The sequence below is a fragment of the Anolis sagrei genome, chromosome 3, assembly GCF_037176765.1.
Source record: "Anolis sagrei isolate rAnoSag1 chromosome 3, rAnoSag1.mat, whole genome shotgun sequence".
Taxonomy (NCBI): domain Eukaryota; kingdom Metazoa; phylum Chordata; class Lepidosauria; order Squamata; family Dactyloidae; genus Anolis; species Anolis sagrei.
Window position 1 is genome coordinate 109,838,579 of NC_090023.1, and position 21,664 is coordinate 109,860,242.

The window sequence follows — 21,664 nt, forward strand, 5'->3', positions numbered from 1 at the left end:
TTAATGGCTTCAGCATTTTGCTTGTTCAAGGTTTTGAAATGCCAATTCTGCTCTGATATTTTTAGTAACTTCCTCTAAAAGTTTCTAGTAACTTTTCAACACAAGACAGCTTCCCTCAAAATACCCTGTTCTCTTAGTTTATGAGCTGAATATAGGGAAGCATTCTGCAAATGTGCAAGCATACTCCTATCCCACATGGAAAGTGAGCTACTGGATAAAGAAGTGTGCTTATTAAAGAAATCTATTTATATCTTGCAAACATTAAGAACACTGAAAAGAGACCCCTCCCACCCCACTTCTTATTGAATGGACTTTAAGAAGCCGAACACCAATAAGAACATGTGATTTTTGTACTTTCAAAATCTAGACACGGGCTTTTTAAAAAAAATGACCCTAGTGAGTAGTTTATCATCAAACAGAATTTCGCATTTCTCCCTAAAGCAAAAAAGTAGTTTATAATGGTTTATTTTACATGTTTATGATTGACTGTAATCTGTTGGACAGACTAAGTTATAGCAAATTATTTTCTCATTCACTATTTAAGAATGTTTTTCATTAGGCATCCTTGAAGTAAACTGTTTTTGAAATATCTCTGAGTATTAAACATAGATTGCTGTAAGAACTGAGAGCAAAAAAACTTGCTGTAAAAAAAGATGCATAAAACTAGCTGAATAATTTCCTACATAAGGTGCAATGATTTGCAACAGAAAGTGGTAACAAACCTCACCTTGAAAAGAAGCATCACAGCTGCATTTTGGAAGCAGGGATCTTTCCATTTACTTGCCCAACAATTGAAATGTATTATGCAGTATGATTCCCAACATGTTAAGAAGTATATGCAAGATAGCAACAGACACCAGGATCTGCTTCTTCTTTTAAAAATGAACTCTCATTTAAAAAAAAATACAGTTGTCTGAATTTCCCACTTCTTGTACATTTGTTGTTGCTGTTGTTTAGTTTTCCCAGGTTTCTTAAAAAACACACGCACACACACAAACCTGAACACTGTAAGGCTAAAGTATTTCCATATGGATGGCACCAAGTGTTGTTTCACAAAATATAAGCATGTGCTGTAAGAAAAGGGCTGGGTGGAGGAATAAAAGAGTGTTGTACCTACACTGAATTTTACAAAAAAAGAGACCATCCATATACATATGCACACATATGCATATATATATGCATGCTGCAAGTTTTTTAATAGAAAAAGTTTCCATAAGTATAACTCACATAAATTTCTTTGAAAGGTTGTTAAAATATCAACATTAAAGAGACAAGAAACTGCAAGAAAACATCTAAGAAAAGCAGGCTGTGATACAACAAGCATTTGTTAAGAAAAGCTCAGAAGTGCATTAGTTCTGGTGAGAGATATATGAGCAACAGCTCTTACGAGATGTAGACCCCATTCTGTAACTATGGGCTGTCCATATACTGTCATAGTCAGAGTCTTCAGAGAGGTCGGAAGGCTCCAAACGAGAAAGGCTACTGCGACGACCCAAGGAGTCTAGACTTGATTGGTCATCATCAGCCAAGACGTGATTATGCATCAGGTCAGTGCCTTGCCATGCTAAGGATGTATGGGGTGGAATGGAATGGTGGATGTCGACAGGCAGAGGTGGGATGAGGAAGACATACAGGATAAGCCACAACCAAAACACATGAAACAAAAGCAAAAGGTGACGGGAAGAAAAGGAAAAGAGAAAATATTGTTAAGAAGGCACCAAATTTTGTCACCCTCATTTTGGTAGGGCTTTCTGAATAAATTATAGTTGGTTTTCTGTACAACTTATATCAATCAGATATATATATATATATTTTAAAACACCAAACGCTTTTGTCACAACGAGGACCTGCATTTGTTTTCAATCTCTTTCTCAGAATGCGCTTTGCTTGCATATCCATTTATATGTGATAGTTACTAGTTTCTAGTTACTATTTTGAAAAGTAGGGGAATGAGCTATATTGACCTATAATGCATCAAAAGAGCAATCTTAAAATGAGAGGATACTTATAAGTACACTGCCTAGCACTTTTCAGAAAATGTTTCTTCTGAAAAATGATACACAGACAAATGATACATAAATGTTGTAATTCAAGCGGAAACAAACTGGAAAAAGTACCTAAATTTGGTGGAGTTCAGCTATCACTCTCCTAAGTCCATTTTATTGCCCAGTATCTCTAAAACACTTTCCCCTTAAATACTGATGTTTCACAATATCATTTCTATGGAAGCACTTTTGCAATGACTCCCATTGAGAACTGTATATCAGAGGTTTTGTTTGGGCAAAAGAATCAGCAAGGAGGAGTCTCAGCACTCTACTATCTCACAGAAATGCATTTTTTTAGAAACGACATGCCAATTAGTCAACAACTATAACTGGAGTCAATAATAATTACTCTATAGGAGTCATTTCAAACCACCCCTGAAAGTGATGTGAAGTAGGATTCTCAAAGTGAAAAATTGTGTGAACTCTCTCTACAGTTATACTGCATGAGCCAAAGATGATGTTCTCCTGGTGGAACTTCGTTGGAGCCAAGAAACTCCCTTGCATACCACCAAACCTTGTTGGGGTGATGGCAAACTATAGCACAGAAGGTGAATAGAAGGAGCCAGTACTGATATTATCTACTAGATCAGTGCTCTTCAAAATGGTAGTCCCTGGACCAGTGCTGATCTATGAACTACTGGCCGCTGGTCCTTGACAGGCTTCCAGGAGAAAAAGAAACAATTCTAGCCAATAGGCACAAATTCAGTACTGACCTGTAGTGTGAGGGAAAATGATTAATGCTGGTCCCTCATAAGAGACAGTTTGATAAATACTGCACTTTATGGTTGTTAAATTTATGCCACTATTCTAATTGTTCTGAATCAGGGAAAATGTACACATCTACAAGCTCAGATTGATTTCATATATGCAGCCTATGGTTTGGGACCTCATGGAAACAACAGTACATCCATCCGTTTACAGGATTTTAAACGTATCAGTTTAAGTCTCTGGGGGTTAACGTTTTGGAATAGCTTGATCAAAATTACCAGGATTACATGGAGAGGTATGTTAAGCAGGCAACTGAAACATTTCGGCCGAACTGCTATCCATCATATCACAGACTGAGCATGTGAAGTAAGTCAAAGTCTGGACATTATTAAAAGATTCTGGATTCTCTTCAATAGAAGGGGAAAACTATGGAGCCAGAAGCAGTATCTGTGGCATTATAGCACACATGGCTCTGTGCTGGAGCACATGAGAATAAAACATTCATCATAATATTGAAAGCAACTATGGATTTCTTGGGGGTGGCTGTTGCTGTTGCTGTCTCCCTTCAAGCTGTTTCCAATATATGGTAATTCTAAGGTACAGCTATCGCAAGGTTTTTGGATTACATCTACTATTTTCCCAAGAGCCGTTCCACATGATCAGTCAGTTAATGAATCATGACATTTTAGCAATAGCCAATATTTGTGAAGCAATCAACAAAGACACTGCAATATCATGTCAATGTGTAGTACGGAGGAGGAAGAGCAATTGCTCAATAACAGGATACATGTTTGCAAGTAGAAGGTTCTAATATTGATCCTTGTCCTCTCCAAATGGGAGTGGAAAATTCTTGCTTGAAATTCTATTTATCTATTTCTAGTCTTAATAGAGACAAGGCTAAGACAACTACTGTCTTCGGCCTGCAACTCCCATAATCTCTCACCTTTGGAGGCCAAAACAGCTGCCCAAAATCATAGTATCTCTGTTCCATTTCTAAGAATTAGAAGGGACTTTTATCAACAAAGCAAACTCTTGAATCTAAAACTTGTGAGAGAGAAAGAAGTACAAAAAGAGGAAAGGCAACAAAATGATTGAAGGAACAACTATCACTGCTAGCTGGAAATAGACAGCTAAGTGACGGAATATTTATTAGATGCATATCCTAATGTCTGACAGAATGATTCAGGCAACAAAGAAAAAGTGGTGCTCAACTTTAGCAGTTTTAAAAAAACATTTAATGGGGCCTATGACACCTACAGAACCATATTTTATGTAACAAAGTTGATAGGAGTAAGTGTGCAGCATGTGGGTAGGCCTGTATTTTTCTAAGAAAAATATTTGAAGTGTTCTCTTTGAAACAGGGAAGTTTAGTCACAAGTAAGTTGGGTAGGCAATACCTAAATATAAACTTGAGACTATACACATTTGCCTACACAGTAGACTGACCATGTGGAAAGGCTCTTGGAGAAAAGTTTTTGTTGTCTTGAGAACAGCAGCCAGCATACAAAGTTAAAGACATGATTTAAGAAAGAAAGAGAAGAGAAGGGAGAAAACCTTAACTGCTAGCTATTTTCAATTCCAGGCCTCTCTTGCAAAAACTTATTTTTCCATTTGAAAACAAAGATGTTTCCTGTCCCACTTTTCATGCTACAGATTTCCAGAACCCTTGCTTTCTCAGCTGTGCCAAATTTGCATATCCAGATGCAACATCTCCAGAATAATAACTGGGATCCTAGCAGACTTACTGAATTTGCAAATGAGGACGAGGTAAAATGTGAGTACAGAAGTAAGGATAAACTGGAACTTTGTTCTGAAAATGTCCTGTAGCACTACTATATGGACACTTGGGCTTGGTGCAGACACACACATTCCCCAGTCTCTTAAACCATGATTAAGGGACTGAGAAATATCAGGCCTACAACAGGCCTTATCCTCAAAGTTTAGGGCCAAAACCAATTGCTTTTGTCAATTTCTGTTAAATTACATGTGGGTAGACAATTTTTAAAAGAAATTAATATATATCAGCAGCCTTGAAAAAAGAAGCCGTGCACCCAATTGCTGTTATCTTATTTTTCATTGCAGATAAATGCAAATAAAAGCTGTAGATTTTTTTGATGTATGCAATGAAATTTATCGCACTATGTATATTTTCATAATATACATAGAAAGGGGAAAACAGCAAAAAAGCAAAATACATTTTGCACCTGTTGTGTGTCTCTGTAAGCACACATTTGCATAACCCAAACAAAAGATGCTTTCATATAACATTCCTCATTACTTTAAATACATTTTAAAATGACAAACACCAACTACGCACAGTTGCACCATTTAAAGCATCAATAATTTGTTTTGTCCCACCCTGATGCAATTACTCATAAAATCTTAGTAGCTGTTATTTCAAAGCAAGTGTAGAGTTAAAATAAAACTGAAAGACATTTCACAGTTACAGAGAATCATAATAAGAAAGACACAAGAATATAACATAACAAATAATTCTGCTACAGCAAACACCAATAATTTATTATGATGGCTCAAAAATATTACAGATGTTTCCATAGAGGTTTTAATCTGACCCGCTACATATTAAAAGACTAACAAGTAGTCCTACAAAACATTTCAACAATGTTCACAGAAATATCAGCACTGGGAAGATTTATTGATGAAAATCCAAGATTCTCAGCGTAGCAAACTGACAATTTTGGAGAACAAATACATACACTGTAAAGTAGCTTTATGGTTAATGGCAAAACTGTGGAATCTGGAATAAACAATGCTGAAGTGCTTTTTTCACCCCTTGATGTAGATATAACATGTGCTGACAGATTTTCCTATGAGGTTCGGTGCTTTACTTACAATAGAGGATCTTTACCATTGCAGCCTTGCTAAAGATTAAATAGCCTGAGTCCCTATGACATAGTGTTAAGTAGGAGATATATAACTGTGTAATTGAAGACAGAGTCTTTGCTCAACATATAGTTATTTGAAAAACTAAACTGTAAAAAGTAAAGGGCCAATATTAATAACTGTAATAAAGTTACGTATCTGAATTCTTTCCATTTGTTTATGTTCCACAGTCTTTCCCAGTAGAAATAAAAGGCCACATTTGCAAAGAATTGTGAGCTAGGATTCTATAACATATACAAATTTCAAACTTGTGCCTACAAGTCTTCATGCCTGTGCGGAACCGCCTGAAATGGTTTGTCTGGTGTGTCATTTAAATTCAGGATCTGTTTTGTTACACTATTTACAAGTCATAGGTTTCTTTTTGGTTTATAAATCCAGACTTTGAAACAGTGCAACAGGCCAGGAACCCCGATTTAGACTACTTACTGAATAAACCATATTTAATTTGAATTGCCACTTCTGACAGCAGAGGAATCCAAGTGGGGGTTAAAAGGATGCACATAGTTCATTACCTGTTGCATGTGAATACACCTAAACATGCCTGAAAGAAATTTTAATCTTGCTGAACATGAATACATATGCCTTCTATTCTATAGACAGCCATAGACTTATGATAATGAAAATCCACTAGGCTTGAACATAAGCTCTGAACACAAATATACTATCTTAAGACTTGCTACACTAACAGGTACATTTGGGATGCTCAGGAGCCACTGCATTAGCATAACTTCAGAAGGCATTACATTTAGCCAAAATTACATGAATATTATTATAAACTGGAAACATTAATTCAGGAGAGAAGTGCTATCAGCAGCAATTCACTACTACTTCATACAAGTACAAGAAGGGGCAATGTAAGCTTTGCATGCACTACTGTCTACCCCTTCACAAGAGATGCACGCCTATAACACTGCTATCTCCTTTCTCAATTATCACATAAGCAATGAGACTTTCCCATCAGAGAAATGGCCTAGGACAGTTCATAATACGAGCCCCCGGTGGCGCAGTGGGTTAAACCCCTATGCCGGCAGGACTGAAGACTGACAGGTCGCAGGTTCGAATCCGGGGAGAGGCGGATGAGCTCCCTCTATCAACTCCAGCTCCTCATGCGGGGACATGAGAGAAGCCTCCCACAAGGATGATAAAAACATCAAACCATCCGGGCATCCCCTGGGCAACATCCTTGCAGACGGCCAATTCTCTCACACCAGAAGCGACTTGCAGTTTCTCAAGTCGCTCCTGACACGACAAAAAAAAAGTTCATAATACAGCAAACATGTGTCAGGAAATCCCTTAAGTATCATCAATGCACAGAAGTCTCATCTCTGAACCTTGACCAACAGAACCAAAGAAAAGACAGTATGGTGGAGGCAGTATCAATCTGGCTCTTACTGCACTTTGAAAGGGCTATCTCTGCCCACTGTTCATATGATCTGATCAAGAACTTTTAGACCTAACTTTCTATGTGTAAAGGGAAAACATGCTTACTAAATCTGGGAATTGTACGCATGAGTTGCAAACAAACCCAACAAGATTTCTCCCCATATCCTTTGTCCTTATGACACAGAACAAGATAGAGTTAAAACTTTACAAACATTTATCTGTATTTGTAATAATTTCTTTGCATGTTATTTCCATCCCTCTTCTCAGCCAGAATGAAGAACTGCAGCTGCAGTTGTTATGACTTGCTGTATGATTAGGAAAGCAATAATATTTGCGCTAAAACTTACTTGAATTTAATGTTTGGCGTGTTTTGGCACTTGTGCAGTAAGCTTCTATTACTTTTAGTATCTGAGCATCTTCTTCTAAAGCAGCAGTACCTGGAGTGGGTGGAGACAGAAGATGTTGATTACTAAATCAGCTTCAGGACCACAGTATCACCTCAGACAAACACCTCTCGACCAATATACCAATTCTACATTCAAATACCTTCAAAATAGGTATGGGCAATCCATGGTTCTAAATGGTTCTAAAGTACTTACAAAACTAGGGGGCGTTGGTGCTTTGCTTCTACAGTGTTGATAACTGGTGGTGAAAATTTCAGAACTCTTAAAACTTTCAAAAATTCATTATTATTTTATTATTGGTGATTTTATGACAGAACCAATTAAGAACTGCCATTTATAATGAAAATTTCACCACCACAACTTTAGCAACACTGTAGAAACAAAGCACCAGCACCCCCTAGTTTTTTAAGCACTTTAGAACCATTTAGAACCATGGATTGCCCATGCCTACTTCAAAAGAACCAAAACTAATAAACACAGATGTCAACAAACTCTTTATTTAAATGTGTGGCCCTTCCCTCTTCCTTTCAAGCAAATTTACTGGTTAGGATAAATTAGGAAGGTAGATTTCAGTTTCAGAACAAATCAGGATATTACACTACAGTTTGAAATTAGCGGAATGGATTTATTAATTACTGACTTAGCAAAACAATGGCCACCAGGCTGGCTTTTTATTGTATTTTTATTGTATTAATGTAATGTTTTAATTGTTATAATTATTGTCACTATGTATTTTATTGTGTGAATTGTAGGCATCAACGTATGCAGGTTGGAAGCCGCCCTGAGTCCCCCTTAGGGGGTTGAGAAGGGCGGGGTAGAAGTACCTGAAATAAATAATAAATAAATAGTTCAGCTGGTTATGTTCCAAAGCTGATAAGCTAGTGCTTCTGATTTCAACAAAATTATAAATTATATCTAGATGTCCTGCCTTGCTAGCTAGCGCACATGAAGGAATTGTATGGCTGCCAAATGAACTAAATGCATGTATAAATAGCTTTCCCTTGTAACTTCCCCATCCAGAAACTGTACTGTGGGTAAACTTCACACCATGACGGACGCAGCAAGTACATTGCTGAAAGCCACTACTGCTTCACCAACAACATACCATTCAATTCATAAAAATCTCTGAAGCCATTATCTCTGAATTATTATCTATGGCAAAGCAGTACTATAACACCTAATCAAGAAATCATGGAGTAATAGCTGGTGTTAAGGGTTTTGTAACATTATACCTATAATTGTAAAACAGAATTAAATTAATCCATATCACATCTTTTTGATTTAAAACATAAAACATTTTGGATCCAATACTGAAAGTAATTTTTTAAAGAAAACAACAAAAAGGATGTCAGTCAGTACAGCTTCACTGTAAGAAAATCAAGCCCAGTTTTTCAGACATTGGGGTCGATTTCATGCAAGCTGAAACTGCTAGGAATTCTGGTTTACCAAGAACAAGCTGCTATAGGGATGCATGCTACATGGTTGCACTAAGCTACCATGTAGCATGGTAAATTATCTAAATTATCCTGGTTATGACTGCAACAAACCTTGAGTTTCTGGTTCAAGATAATGCTCAAGAAACTATTGATGGAATGTTTTCTAGCTATTTCTCCTGACAGAAAAAACAAATAGGAGTGATCCATCAGCATGCCTGAGAACACTTGCTCCTTTTTAGCCATTCTTGCTTAGCATGATATGTACATTTATTCAGTGCATACATATCAGAAAAAATAAAATTTCTGTAAATGAAATATTTTGCATCCCCAACACCAATAATTTGTATAATTGAAAGCACAACAATCTCAGACTGTCTAGTGAATTTTGAAAGGCTAGAATAGTATACAGAAGAAAAAAGTGTGACTCCAAATGAACTCAAAAAGCAAGGATAAATCCTTGATAACCACTGTTATGTTTTCTTAAAGTGAATTGGAATTAATAAATGACTCCCGTTGTGTAATATGAAGTACAAGTTCTATTCACAGTGGATAAATATAAGAACATCAGATCCTTTTAAGAAGAAAAAAACAGCTGTGAATGAGAACCTTTTGGATTCAGGAGAAGAAAATGAAAGGCTTCCCTCCCTCACATACCAAAAATACATACTTTTTCTCAGTGCAAATTCTTCTTCTGATGGTTTCCTTTCAGGCTTTCGCTTGGGGAGCAGTTTTTTCATGGTTTTAGGACTTTTGCTGAGATCCTGGTTGTGTTAAAAAATAAACCAAACCACATACATACAATGAAAACCTTTTTATTTCACACCATCATAACACAGAATTTAAACAGCAATTTGCTATTGTTGACTGCGCTTTACATAAACTGTTCCCTGCCTTTTGGGGGGACAATTCCAGTTGTGTTCTGGAAATCCATCACAAGAGAATTTATCTTTATTTAATTTCGATGGAAAATGTTCTGTGCTTTCCTTCCGGCACATGGTCACAGATAGGGGCAGCAGCCCTGAGAAGGGCATGTACATGCACTCTTTGGCTCTACTGAGCAAATCTTGCAATTTATATGTCTAGCTCAAAAAGTGGACAAGAAGAACATGACAAAAGCCTGCCAAACACATCGAGTCTTAGGTTTTTCATATGGATCCACCCTCTGCTTTCCCTTTGTGCATAACCAGCTTCACTTCTCTGTGTCCCTGCTTTGGTCCAATTGTAGGCTAGGTAGCAATATAAAACATGTTCTCAACATATTTTATGTATTTTTTCAGAATGGGAAAAGTGGATTCTTGATTCTTCTAATCTTTGAGGAGAAAAAAAAATCCTTTTCATTGTTTCCCTGGGCCTTTTTATATTTTGGTGGCACATTAACAGGCAGTCCCAAGTTACAAACAAGATAGGTTCTGTAGGTTTGTTCTTAAGTTGAATTTGTATGAAAGTCAGAAAAGGTACATTTTAAATGTATCTCCAGTCAAATTAAATACTTGTATGTGTAAACTTTCGATAATGCTCATTTCTTATCAGTAAATGTTTGATTTTTATATCTATTCTATACTTATATACCCGAAGTCAGGAAAAAAATTGGATTGAAAGGATCACAATTGGAAAAAGTTCAATAAGCCCTGGCCTACACCAGAGAGAGAAAGCAAGACTAAGGTTATCTTTATACAATGTACTAACTATATGGTCAGATTCTGCAAAATGAATGTTTAACCAGCCCAAGAACATTACTTCCTTATTGTAACAGGGCTTTCCCTTTATTCTAAGAAATGTGGTTGCAGAGGAAAGTTGCATGGCATCAGAGCTGAAAGGAGGTTAAAGCTCAGAAGCTTCCACTCAACCCATCCATTAGAATAGTAGTCCCCAACTTGTGGTCTTCCAGATATTTGGAACTTCAGCTCTCAGAATTCCTGACAGTTGTGCTGAGTTGGCTGGGGTTCTGGGAAACACCTGGAGTACCACAGGTTGGGTACTACAGCATTGAAAGAATGATTCTGTAGTTTAGAAGCACAGGGTACATGCTTGCACAGAGTTGTGAGCTGAAATGAATGCATTTTCTAACCTGATTTCTGATTCTCACCTCTTTGTAACAGAGTGCTGCTGAAGGCCGTAATGGAGGTGCTGGTCGTAAACAGCTCAAACTCCATGGCTTGGGAGTTTTAGGAGGCTCCAGGGGTCCCCAGTTTATAGTGGTATGAGGCGTCCCATGGTGTGAAGGATGTGGAAGAGTGTGGTACACTGGAGTTAGTGGCATTTGCTTACTATCTGCATGCCTGCTGGATGGTGTTAAAGGATGAGAAGGAAGCTGCCAAATGTATAAAGATTACAAGAACAAAGAAAAAGAGTGATAAGAAGGAATGATCCTGAAATGTCTCTCATAGGCTAAGATGACCCACTCTGTATATCATGTTTTGAGCCTAATGATCACCTTTTTTGGCTAAATTACATTGCCAAAATTAATGTGTGCATTTGATTCAATTGTGCATTACAATAGCACACATAACCAGGCTCAGTCCCATGCAGTTATTCACCGGACTCATTCACCAGGCTGTTAACCCCCCCCCCCCCCAAATCAGCTTTGAAGGCCCAGTGAATGTGGCTGTGGGGAATCATACACAGCCTTGGTCCAACAGAGCGGGATGGCTTCCCAAATGACTTCATTTATACTGCCTCGCTCCCTCTTGTGCTATGCATGCACTATTGGGCACATTAGATTCCTTTTTTGTAATATCCAACTTCAAAACTGAGGTGTGAATTACATACAACGGTGCATTATACTCAAGTAAATACAATAATGTATGCCTAATAGTTATTGTCACTGAGTTTGATCAAAACCTGAGGAGCATCACTTTGAACAGGTTTGTTACACCCTTATACAGCTCCTAACACTGTCTCAAGCTATTAGACATGATCTTAATGGAATAACATTAATAAGCTGCAGGTAATGTGGGAAAATAATAACAGTTTTGAAGCAGAATTCTTAGCAACCAATATTTTGGCTGTCATAGGACCAATTCATACATGAGTAGAAGCTCATTGGTCGGACAAGTAACATTGCTAGTTTTAATACCAGTGTCACCAAACCCAGGAGAGGATCAATGCTAGCATGAGAAGCAATGGTCTTTCTCCAAATCCACGTGGCTTTGTTTATCGACATCACCACAGCAGCATGGGGCTAAACCACATAGAAATACAGAAATATCTTACAACTGCACAGTGATTCGAAAATTATTTCTTAATTTTAACAAAGAAAAAATGATTCCACATACTCGGTGATACTGCCTCTACCATTTATTTATCTAAATGCATCAGGTAACACACTTATTTATAAATATGGGGCTGAAGGCCCATGGCCTCTTACCGTGTGAGATGGCACAGAATGAGGTTTAATAATAGGAGTCCCAATAGCTGTCACTTTGGTTTGCTTTTGCAGATGTTCCACCCATTCATGCAAATCTTGTTGATTATTACAAGATACTAGAATTCGTTCAATCATATTTCCTAGTATCAAAACAGAAGGAAATATCCATAAAATATTTTTTTTATTCCTCATGTGAGTAACACCTGAAACACCAACATGCTTTATGCTCAAGGCAATAAACAAAATAAAATGGCATTTGATATTTTTTCTTGGATCCTTTCTCCCCATCATATTGCCACCAACTGCTGCTTTTAAAAGTGTGTTTCTGGTTAAGTGACTTTACTGTTAGGCCTATTATTTTTAGAAGTACATTGCCATTTTCAACCTATTATGGTCCTTCAAAATTACCAATAGTTGGCTATAGGACCTAAGGGATATTTGCAGGTCTAGATTTAAGTACCAATAACATAACAGCTTTACAATTTTTCTCCCTATTGAACAATTCTTTTTCTACAGATCATGGACATATCAAGGAGAATTTTCACATGCATTTTAGAAAATTGGGTCAAGGCTAAAATGCCTTGGTGATGTTAACTTGCTCAGCAGAAAACATGACCTACCCAACTTTTGGCTGCTATCACTTTGTGAACCCCTTATAGCACTGATATCAGTTGATTTCCAGGCATAATCCCTCAGAGCATCAGTTCCCTAAATTAACCTTCCTGAGATAATTGGAGAAATTTATGATTGGTGACTTTGGGAAGGCCTTTCTATTGTGGTTTCATTTTTTGTGGAATACCTTTTGTAAATAAAAATCCTTACATAATGAAAATCAGAAATTCTGTCCCAGTAACAATTAAGTAGATTTTCATACTGGAGTGCTGATAGTACCATTTTAATAAAGTTTTAACTGGGTTCCATGGGATATTTTTAAGTGAAATATGTTTTGAGTTCAATTTTTTTAAAAGTCAACAGATACATTTTGAAAACATAATCACTATTGAATTCAGAAATGACCATGGCTGAAAGGGAGCTCTGGCGTGGGTGGGTTCATGAGGTCATGAAGAGTCGGAAGCGACTGAATGAATAAACAACAAATATACAATATAAACGTAATAAATGAAAATGCTTGAACTCATCTGTTAATCATTTAAGCAAGCCACTGGATTGTTTAGAAACAGAATGGGGAATATATGGTCTATCAAATATTGCTGAACTTTAGTTCTTGTCATCCTGAACTATAAAATATGCTGGTTAGGTCTGATGGGAGTTGTAACCAAACATTTTCTGGATAGCCGCACTTTCCTAAGCTCTGGGTTTACATATGTAAGGTATTTCATGTTGCCCACAATTACACAATCAAAAGGAGATAGCAATGCGCAAGGATATTACCTGAAATTTCAAATGCATTTCTGTGATTATCACTATCTTCTAGTTTTACAATGGTCATGCCTGTCAGTGGCAGTTTTCCCTAAAAGCAAATAAATCACCGATTAAATAAAATCAAGATACAAAAAGATCTTAAATGAAAAATGAACACAATACAAAGGATTTTTCCCACAGCAAAAGGTGAAGACAGGACACATCCTGAATGATCTTAAAGAAAGGGACTTCATACTCGGAGGCTCTGCAACCTATTTTATAATATTAATGGCACTTATTCACAGAACTTTGTTTTTCCCATGTCAGGAGCGACTTGAGAAACTGCAAGTCGCATCAGGTGTGAGAGAATTGGCCATCTGCAAGGATGTTGCCCGGGGAGGAGACTTATCTCATGTCCCCGCACAGGAAGCTGGAGCAAACAAACAGGAGCTCACCCCACTCCCCAGATTCAAACCGCCAACTATTCGGTTGTGTCCTGCCGACACAAGGGTTTAACCTATTGTACCACTGGGGGCTCCACTCCCAGAGCTAACACAGTATTTCAGTGTAACTTTTCCAGATTGATAGGTAGCTAATACAGATGATCAAACAACTGAAGTTAATGGGCTGCATCAAGATTCAATTTTGCCCTATCAAATTCAGCAAAACAAGTTACTCATACTCAACATGCATTTGTGCCTTCAAGTCACCTGTGAACACCATGAATTTCATAGGATTTCTTAGATAAGAAATACTCAAGAGATTTCCTTTCTCCAAAACACAGCCTACAACACCTGGTACACACTGACAGTCTCCCATCCAAGAACTAACCAGGGTTGACCCTGTTTAACTTTAGACAGCAGTGTTTTACTCAACATCTAACTAATCCTTGTTTTTTTGGAATATTTCAAGTGTAATTAATTTGCATGCAGTCCAATATAAATTATGCTAATGCTTCTTTTACCTGATAGATAAATCCACTCATCCTAGGGCTGGCAGACAACATGAGCAAAATGTTAGGAAAGAGGAGCAGGTATCTTTCATTCTTTTCCTTATTAAAAAAAACAGAAATAGGAAGTTAAAGAAAACATTAAAATTTAATTATATGACATAAATATTAAGATTATATAATATTTCCCAAATACTTGCCCTCTATCTTAATTTTTAATTAAGGAAACATTTGGCCTTCGAGCAACAACAAAAACAACAATACCAGCTTTGGATGTCCTTTCAAGTTTCTCCTAAACTACATACTTTATCAGAATGTAATAGACTGAGAACCTCTGCTTTTGGAAATAGAGTGAATTTCAGAGGAGGTGACCAATTTTCTACCCAAATGTGTCTGAATTGTGCTGATGTAAGTGTTAAGATTATGCAAAAATGTTTAATACATTCCATCTCCCTTAAAATATATTTTAGTAGCTTATCTGAAAGATTTACTCACCCCTAACCATTTTTCCCTTTTTGTAAATGACTGGAATGAGGAAAGTATTTAATAAGCCATCAAGGAAGACAGACTTACAACAGATAATGTTTACAGAGTGAGCAAAATACTGTATTGTACTGCATTTCTTCCAATTGTCAAAAGAAATACAATTTCAGCAATCTGGCAGAAAAAGTTAGAGAAGTAAAAAATTCATACCTCACTACCAGCACACTGAATCATGACTTGTGACATGTAAATAACATTTCCCAATGTTTTGATGTCCTCTCCTTCCCAACAGCGGATGGCTTCTGTTAGTATCTGGAGTTCAAGTTCCTTCCTTTTCCGTACTTCTTGACACTGTGCCTATTGGACATGGCAGGAGAGGATGCCATTAAACACAAATGCACTAATCAAATAACCACATTTGTTCAAGACCATGTCTGAAATCCTTTAAAGAATGTAGAAAAAGAAAGTTCTTTTCAAAAGCCATAACGATCTCTTTGGAGAATTGAATTCTACATGTTAGTCCTTCTTATATGGAGGAGCACAATGACAACACAGATGGTAATCACGCCATTAGATGCTGAACTACTGTTGTTCTAAAGACTATGCTAGCAGTCCTCAACTTGTCCCCCTTCAATGTTTCTAAACTGCAGTTCTCATAATCCCTCATCTCTGACTATACTGACTAGGGGTGACAGGAATTTAGGCCAATAACTTCTGCCAGTGTGACCCTATAACTCTTAATGCAGAGTTTCTCAGCCTGGGGGTCGGGGCCCCTGGGGGGGGGGGTCACAAGGAAGTGTCAGTGGGAAGAAATAGTATTTTCTGACCTCATTACCTCTGAGGATGCTTGCCATAGATGCAGGCGAAACGTCAGGAGAAAAATTGCCTCCAGAACATGGCCATGTAGCCCGGAAAAACCTACAACAACCCACAGTATTTTCTGTTGTTCATGGGGGTTCTGTGTGGGAAGTTTGGCCCAATTCTATCATTGGTGGGGTTCAGATTGCTCTTTGATTGCAGGTGAACTATAAATTCTAGCAACAACAACTCCCAGATGACAAAATTAATCCCCCCCCCCAAAAAAAATCCCACCAGTATTTAAATTTGGACGTATAGGATATTTGTGCCAATTTTGGTCCAGGGAATGAAAATATATCAGATATTTACATTACAATTCATAACAAAATTACAGTTATGAAGTAGCAATGAAAATAATTTTATGGTTGGGGGACATCACAACATGAGGAACTGTATTAAGGGGTCACGACATTAGGAAGGTTGTGCCTCAAGTATAAAGAGCACTTTGTAGGAAATTTTCAAATATATTTTCAGTACCATGAGGTTCACCACCCTTTCCTTAGTGAAATATACAGGCACCTCAACTATAGCACTCAATATCAAATTTGTCTCTCTCTGAAATACCGAGCACAATTGGGTGAATGCATAAAAAAAGAGGAACACCTATTTAAACATATAGTTCTGCATTCCAATGACAGGCTTCCCATTTAAGTGCCTATTAGAATTCACAGAAGAAAAAAACTTTTATACAAACAAGCTAATATTGCATTAACAGAGGTCAATGCTCAAACAGGAAGCTGACTGCACAGAACATCTGAAGAGGTGCTGCCTTTATGCATAACAAACTTCAAAATTGAGCCTTAGCTAAGGAAAGCTTGACTATGAGTACTCAATGGACTTCAGGTGTAAACACCTGACATAAGTTATATGACTTTGATGTCACTTAAAATATCATTTCCATCTTATGGAATGCCAGAATTTGGTATTGTATTTAGAATTCTCTGCTAAAAAGTCCTACTATGGGATTACCAAAAGGGCAGTGGGCATCTCTAGTAGAAGGTTTTACATATCTTAGTATATCAGGATTTTACAGGATGGAGACATTATAATTCTGGTATCAAACAATTGTACTTTTTCAGTGTGCATACAGCCCAAGAATCTGTGCACACTCATTCTCACTCTCAGTTGGGCTATCTTCAGGAAGACAGACAATGACAACAGCCTCACCTCCTGCAATAGGGGGTCCTTTGTAGGAGGGTTCACCTACAAAGGACCTTTTGTTCCTATCTGCAGAATTTTGTATAAATGTTTGAGTTCATGTAGCGTCACACAGATCTTACTTGCTCCATTTATCTAAACCTTTTCCCCTGAACCCAAATCAAAGCTATCAACAGAAACATTTATTTTAAATTATTTCATTTGGAAACATTTCTCCCATTAATCACATCATTACCACTCTCCCTGCTATTCCTATGATGTTTAGACTATTATATTTCCTTTCACAGACTTTTTAATTCCAACATAACTTACAGAAAGATTTTTGAAGGCTGTCATGGATTTTTGAATGTCTGGTCGATCTGGATGATAATCCTAAAATTAAAAATTAAAACGATACAAAAAATTACTTTTCTGTAACTCTTGCTAGAAAGCATATTAAATTAACAAGTTATATTTCTCACAGCTACACTCTTTTAGCACATTAAACTTCTAGATCAGTCATGGAACTTGTATGAGCAACCATATTTTAAAAGGCCCGTTCCCACAAAATTATCTTCTGTTGATGTGTACAGCTTTATGGGTGTTCCTTTTATCATTATCAAGTTTTCCTAGTATAGAAATTAAAATGAGAAAAAGATAGCAATATTCATGGACAAATAAATTTGAAGAGATTTTGCTATAATTCTAAAACAAATCAATCCATGACAAATGACATTTTACAATTGAATGTTCTAGTACTTGTTAAGATATAAAATGAAAGCTAACAGCTCTGTGTAAACAAACAACCATCCAATCTCTTACGTGAAATAAGAATCTGTGTCCAATTGTTGTTTTTTTTCTCTTCTTCTGAACAAAATGTGTATGAGCAATAGGCTCATATGGAATCAGTTCAAAACTCTTGAGGGGAAATAGCTTAACAGTTTTCTCCAGTAGATACACTTCAATCCTAGCAAATTAAAGTTGAATATCCCAAGAAATGAGTAGTGAGCAACATGGAGAAAGGAGCTGAAACCTTTCTTTTTTGGACCCACCTGCCCAACCAATATCCTTTAAATCTTAGAAACACAAAAGGTGTCTACTTTGAAGAATAAGGTGTTTAAAATCAATACACAAACTCCTTGATGTGTGTGTAAATCCGTGCGTGCTACTGAAGATACTGTCCATATTTACATTTCTGAAAGGCACAAATAGCTCTTCAACTATCAAGTACCCACCTCGTATTAAGTGATCCCTGGTAGGTTTGAAGCAAGGTGCACCACAAGGTGTAAATTCTTCAAAAATGTGGCCCTGCACACAAACTATTGGAATATGAAAAGGAAATACCCTAGCATGATTCAAAAGTTCAACCTCTGAAGTGTAATGGTCTCTGACACTAAAAGGATGTGGACAAATAGTCTTAATATATAATTGCAAAATCATCTTCAAGATGGAAAATAAAAGCTGTTAAAATATACCTCCATGTGTCTTTCAAGCTCTTTGAGTAACGTAGGGTATTTATCCAGGCGCATAAATGGTTTGCTGAGGCCCGTTGTCAATACAAGAATCCCAGGACTGTTGGCTCCTTTCATTTCCATGAATTCTCCTAGCTCTTCACTGTTCATAAATTAGAGGAGGGAGGAGAGAATAAAAGAAAATCATGAAATCCAGAAAGAAGTAAAGCATCCCAGTTCTTTAGGAACAATATCTCATATGAAAAAGGATAAACCCTAGTCATAAAACACGTATACATACTTAACATAATATGAATTTAATTTCTGTAAAACAGAAAAACAGGTATTTTACACTTAATGCTCTCCCCCTAAATTAAAATTAAAAAGACTATTTAGTTTAAGGTGAAAAGAAAGATTACAAGTTTTTAACTAGTAAACAAATTCCAATAATATTAATCATCAGCCTATTTTTAATACTCCTAACAGAAGATACAGTTCAAGAATATTAAGAGATTTTCCTGTATTTATACACTTGCAATTAAGCCTTACATTATTCCCAAACTAATGAGAAATACAGGTGATGCCTTGGGGAAAAAATCTGGATTATCAAGATATATAGGTTGCTTACCTGTAACCGTATTTCTTCGAGTGTACGTCTGTGAAATTAGCACCTATGGGTTCTATCTCGCGCATGCGCAGCATTTCGGAAAAATACTAGTTAAAAAAAAGTCTTTTAGAATGAGAAGAATGGCCCGCCCATCGCTCCCCCTCCCCCCCCCCCGCTCCGTATATAGCCAGCAGGCGTGGCTTCTTGCCAGTTTCCTAGCGCCAAAGAGGAACCAGGTAAAGGCATGACTAGCGGGGAGGACGGGCGGGTTGTGCTAATTTCACAGACGTACACTCGAAGAAATACGGTTACAGGTAAGCAACCTATATTTATTCTTCGTGCCGTCTGTGAAATAAGCACCTATGGGTGAATAGCAAGTTAACTGACCTTGGAGGAGGGTCATGCCACACAGGAGAAGAGCACGGCTCTGCCAAAAGCGGCGTCCTTTTTGGCTAGGATGTCCAGCTTGTAGTGAGAGGCAAACGTGGAAGGATTGGCCCACGTCGCTGCTTTGCAAATCTGGTCAAGAGGAACTCCTCTAAGAAAAGCTTGTGAGGTTGAAACTGAGCGGGTCGAGTGAGCCCAGACATGGGAAGGAAGCTCTTTGCCCGCCAACTGGTAAGCCAGACGGATCGTAGAAACAATCCAGGAGGCAAGGCCTTGGGATGATATAGGGAGGCCCAGAACGTCTTCTCTATACTTTAAAAAGAGCTTAGGGGATTTTCTGTAATTGGCTGTCCTATGAATGTAAAAGGACAGTGCTCGTTTCACGTCCAGCGAGTGTAATGCCAATTCGAGTGGAGAGGATGGATTAGGAAAAAAGGAAGGCAAAACAATGTCCTGAGACAAATGAAAACGGGAGACTATTTTAGGAAGGAAAGTGACGTCGGTGCGGAGAACGACCTTATCTTCATGGAAACGAATATAAGGTGGGTCTGCGCGGAGAGCTGCTAGCTCACTGGACCTCCTAGCAGAGGTGATGGCTACAAGGAATAGCGTTTTCCATGAAAGGTGAGAAATATGGCACGATGCCATAGGTTCGAAAGGGTGTTTCGAAAGTTGTGACAAAACTAATTCTAAACTCCATGGCGGAGAAGGTGGGGATATAGGGGGATGAACATTTTTATAACCTTTGAGAAACAACTGGATCAAGTGATCCTGAAAAAGGGACGGCAAACCTGCTTTCCTCCTAAAGTGGGAGAGGGCAGCTAAATAACATTTAACAGAGGAGAGGGAAAAACCCTTGTTGGAGAGTTGAACTAGGAAGTCGAGGATGACAGGGGTAGGGGCTTGGATAGGATCGTGGTCGGCTGACTGAGAGTAAGCCTTAAAGAGGGACCACTTATAGGTATATGACCTCTGTGTAGTTGGTTTATGGGCTGCTAGTATGATACGGGAGGCTTCTGTAGAGATCCCTAATGAGGCTTGATCCTCCACGCCGTGAGGTGGAGGGACTGCAGGTCCGGGTGGAGAACGAGGCCGTTTTCCACTGTGAGAAGGTCTGGGGTGGGCTTGAGGCGGAGGAAGTCTCCCCGGGAGAGATGGAGGAGGGTGGCAAACCAGTGTTGCCGGGGCCACCATGGGGCGATCAGGATGCAGTTTGAGTTGTCCTGAATAATTTTTGCTATTACTGGAGAGAGGAGGGGGAGGGGGGGGAACAGGTAGATGAGGCCGGGGGACCACTGGAAGAGGAAGGCATCCCCGAGACAACCTGGGGATGCGTGAGGGTGGAGTCTTGCGCAAAACAGGCGGCAGTGGGTGTTTGTCGGTGAGGCAAACATGTCTATTGATGGTTTGCCCCATTTGAGAGTGAGGGAGTTGAATTCCCTTGGATGGAGTTGCCACTCGTGATTGTTTTTTAGAGATCTGCTGAGGGAGTCGGCAAGGGTGTTTTCTTGGCCCGGGAGGTGAATGGCCGTGAGGAGGACGTTGTTTTGAATGCACCATTCCCAAATGCGTATGGAGATGGGGAGAAGTGTTTGTGAACGTGTTCCTCCCTGTTTGTTGAGATAATATTTCACTGTTGTGTTGTCCGTGACTATTTGAATTGTGCGGTTGGAGATGATTCGGGAGAAGGCCCGGAGGGCTTTCTCCACCGCTATGAGTTCTAGTGCGTTGATGTGAAGTTTCTGCTCGAGAGGGGACCAGAGTCCGCTCACCCTGAAACCCTTGAGATGCGCTCCCCAACCGGAGTTGGAGGCATCGGTTGTGAGGGACATGGAGGGGCGGGGTTGGTTGAAGGGCATCCCCAGGCCCACATTGGATTCCTTTGTCCACCATGAGAGGGACTGGAGGACGGAGTTTGGTAGGTGGAGGATCCGGGATTGAGGGTCCCTGAGGGGGTTGAAGGAACGGATGAACCAGTTTTGAAGCGGTCGCATCCGGAGGCGTGCGAATGGGGTGACATTTGTGGTAGAGGACATGTGGCCAAGGGTGGATTGGATGGCCCAGGCAGACGCAGAGCGAGAACATAGGAGGTTTGAAATGGCTGTCTGCAACTTGGAGAAGCGGTCCTCTGGGAGGAAGGCTTTCTGGATGGTGGAGTCTATGACGGCTCCTATGAACTGGAT

The 21,664-nt window shown here is 38.6% G+C and overlaps 1 protein-coding gene across 3 annotated transcripts in view; it reads right to left on the bottom strand.

Annotated features, from left to right (window-relative positions):
• The window catches only part of ARHGEF7 (Rho guanine nucleotide exchange factor 7), a 117,786-nt gene that overhangs the window by 29,712 nt on the left and 66,410 nt on the right, over positions 1 to 21,664 (bottom strand). For 2 of the 3 annotated variants that reach the window (XM_060769610.2, XM_060769611.2), the window contains exons 10-18: positions 18,512 to 18,650; positions 17,370 to 17,429; positions 15,252 to 15,398; positions 14,574 to 14,660; positions 13,640 to 13,718; positions 12,248 to 12,387; positions 10,967 to 11,191; positions 9,548 to 9,641; positions 7,388 to 7,477 (exon numbers count right to left, since the gene is read on the bottom strand). In XM_060769610.2, the coding sequence (XP_060625593.1) occupies positions 7,388 to 7,477; positions 9,548 to 9,641; positions 10,967 to 11,191; positions 12,248 to 12,387; positions 13,640 to 13,718; positions 14,574 to 14,660; positions 15,252 to 15,398; positions 17,370 to 17,429; positions 18,512 to 18,650 (1,061 nt within the window). Of the gene's footprint in view, positions 1 to 1,387; positions 1,565 to 7,387; positions 7,478 to 9,547; positions 9,642 to 10,966; positions 11,192 to 12,247; positions 12,388 to 13,639; positions 13,719 to 14,573; positions 14,661 to 15,251; positions 15,399 to 17,369; positions 17,430 to 18,511; positions 18,651 to 21,664 lie in introns of all 3 variants that reach the window. The other variant, XM_060769609.2, reaches the window with a different exon arrangement.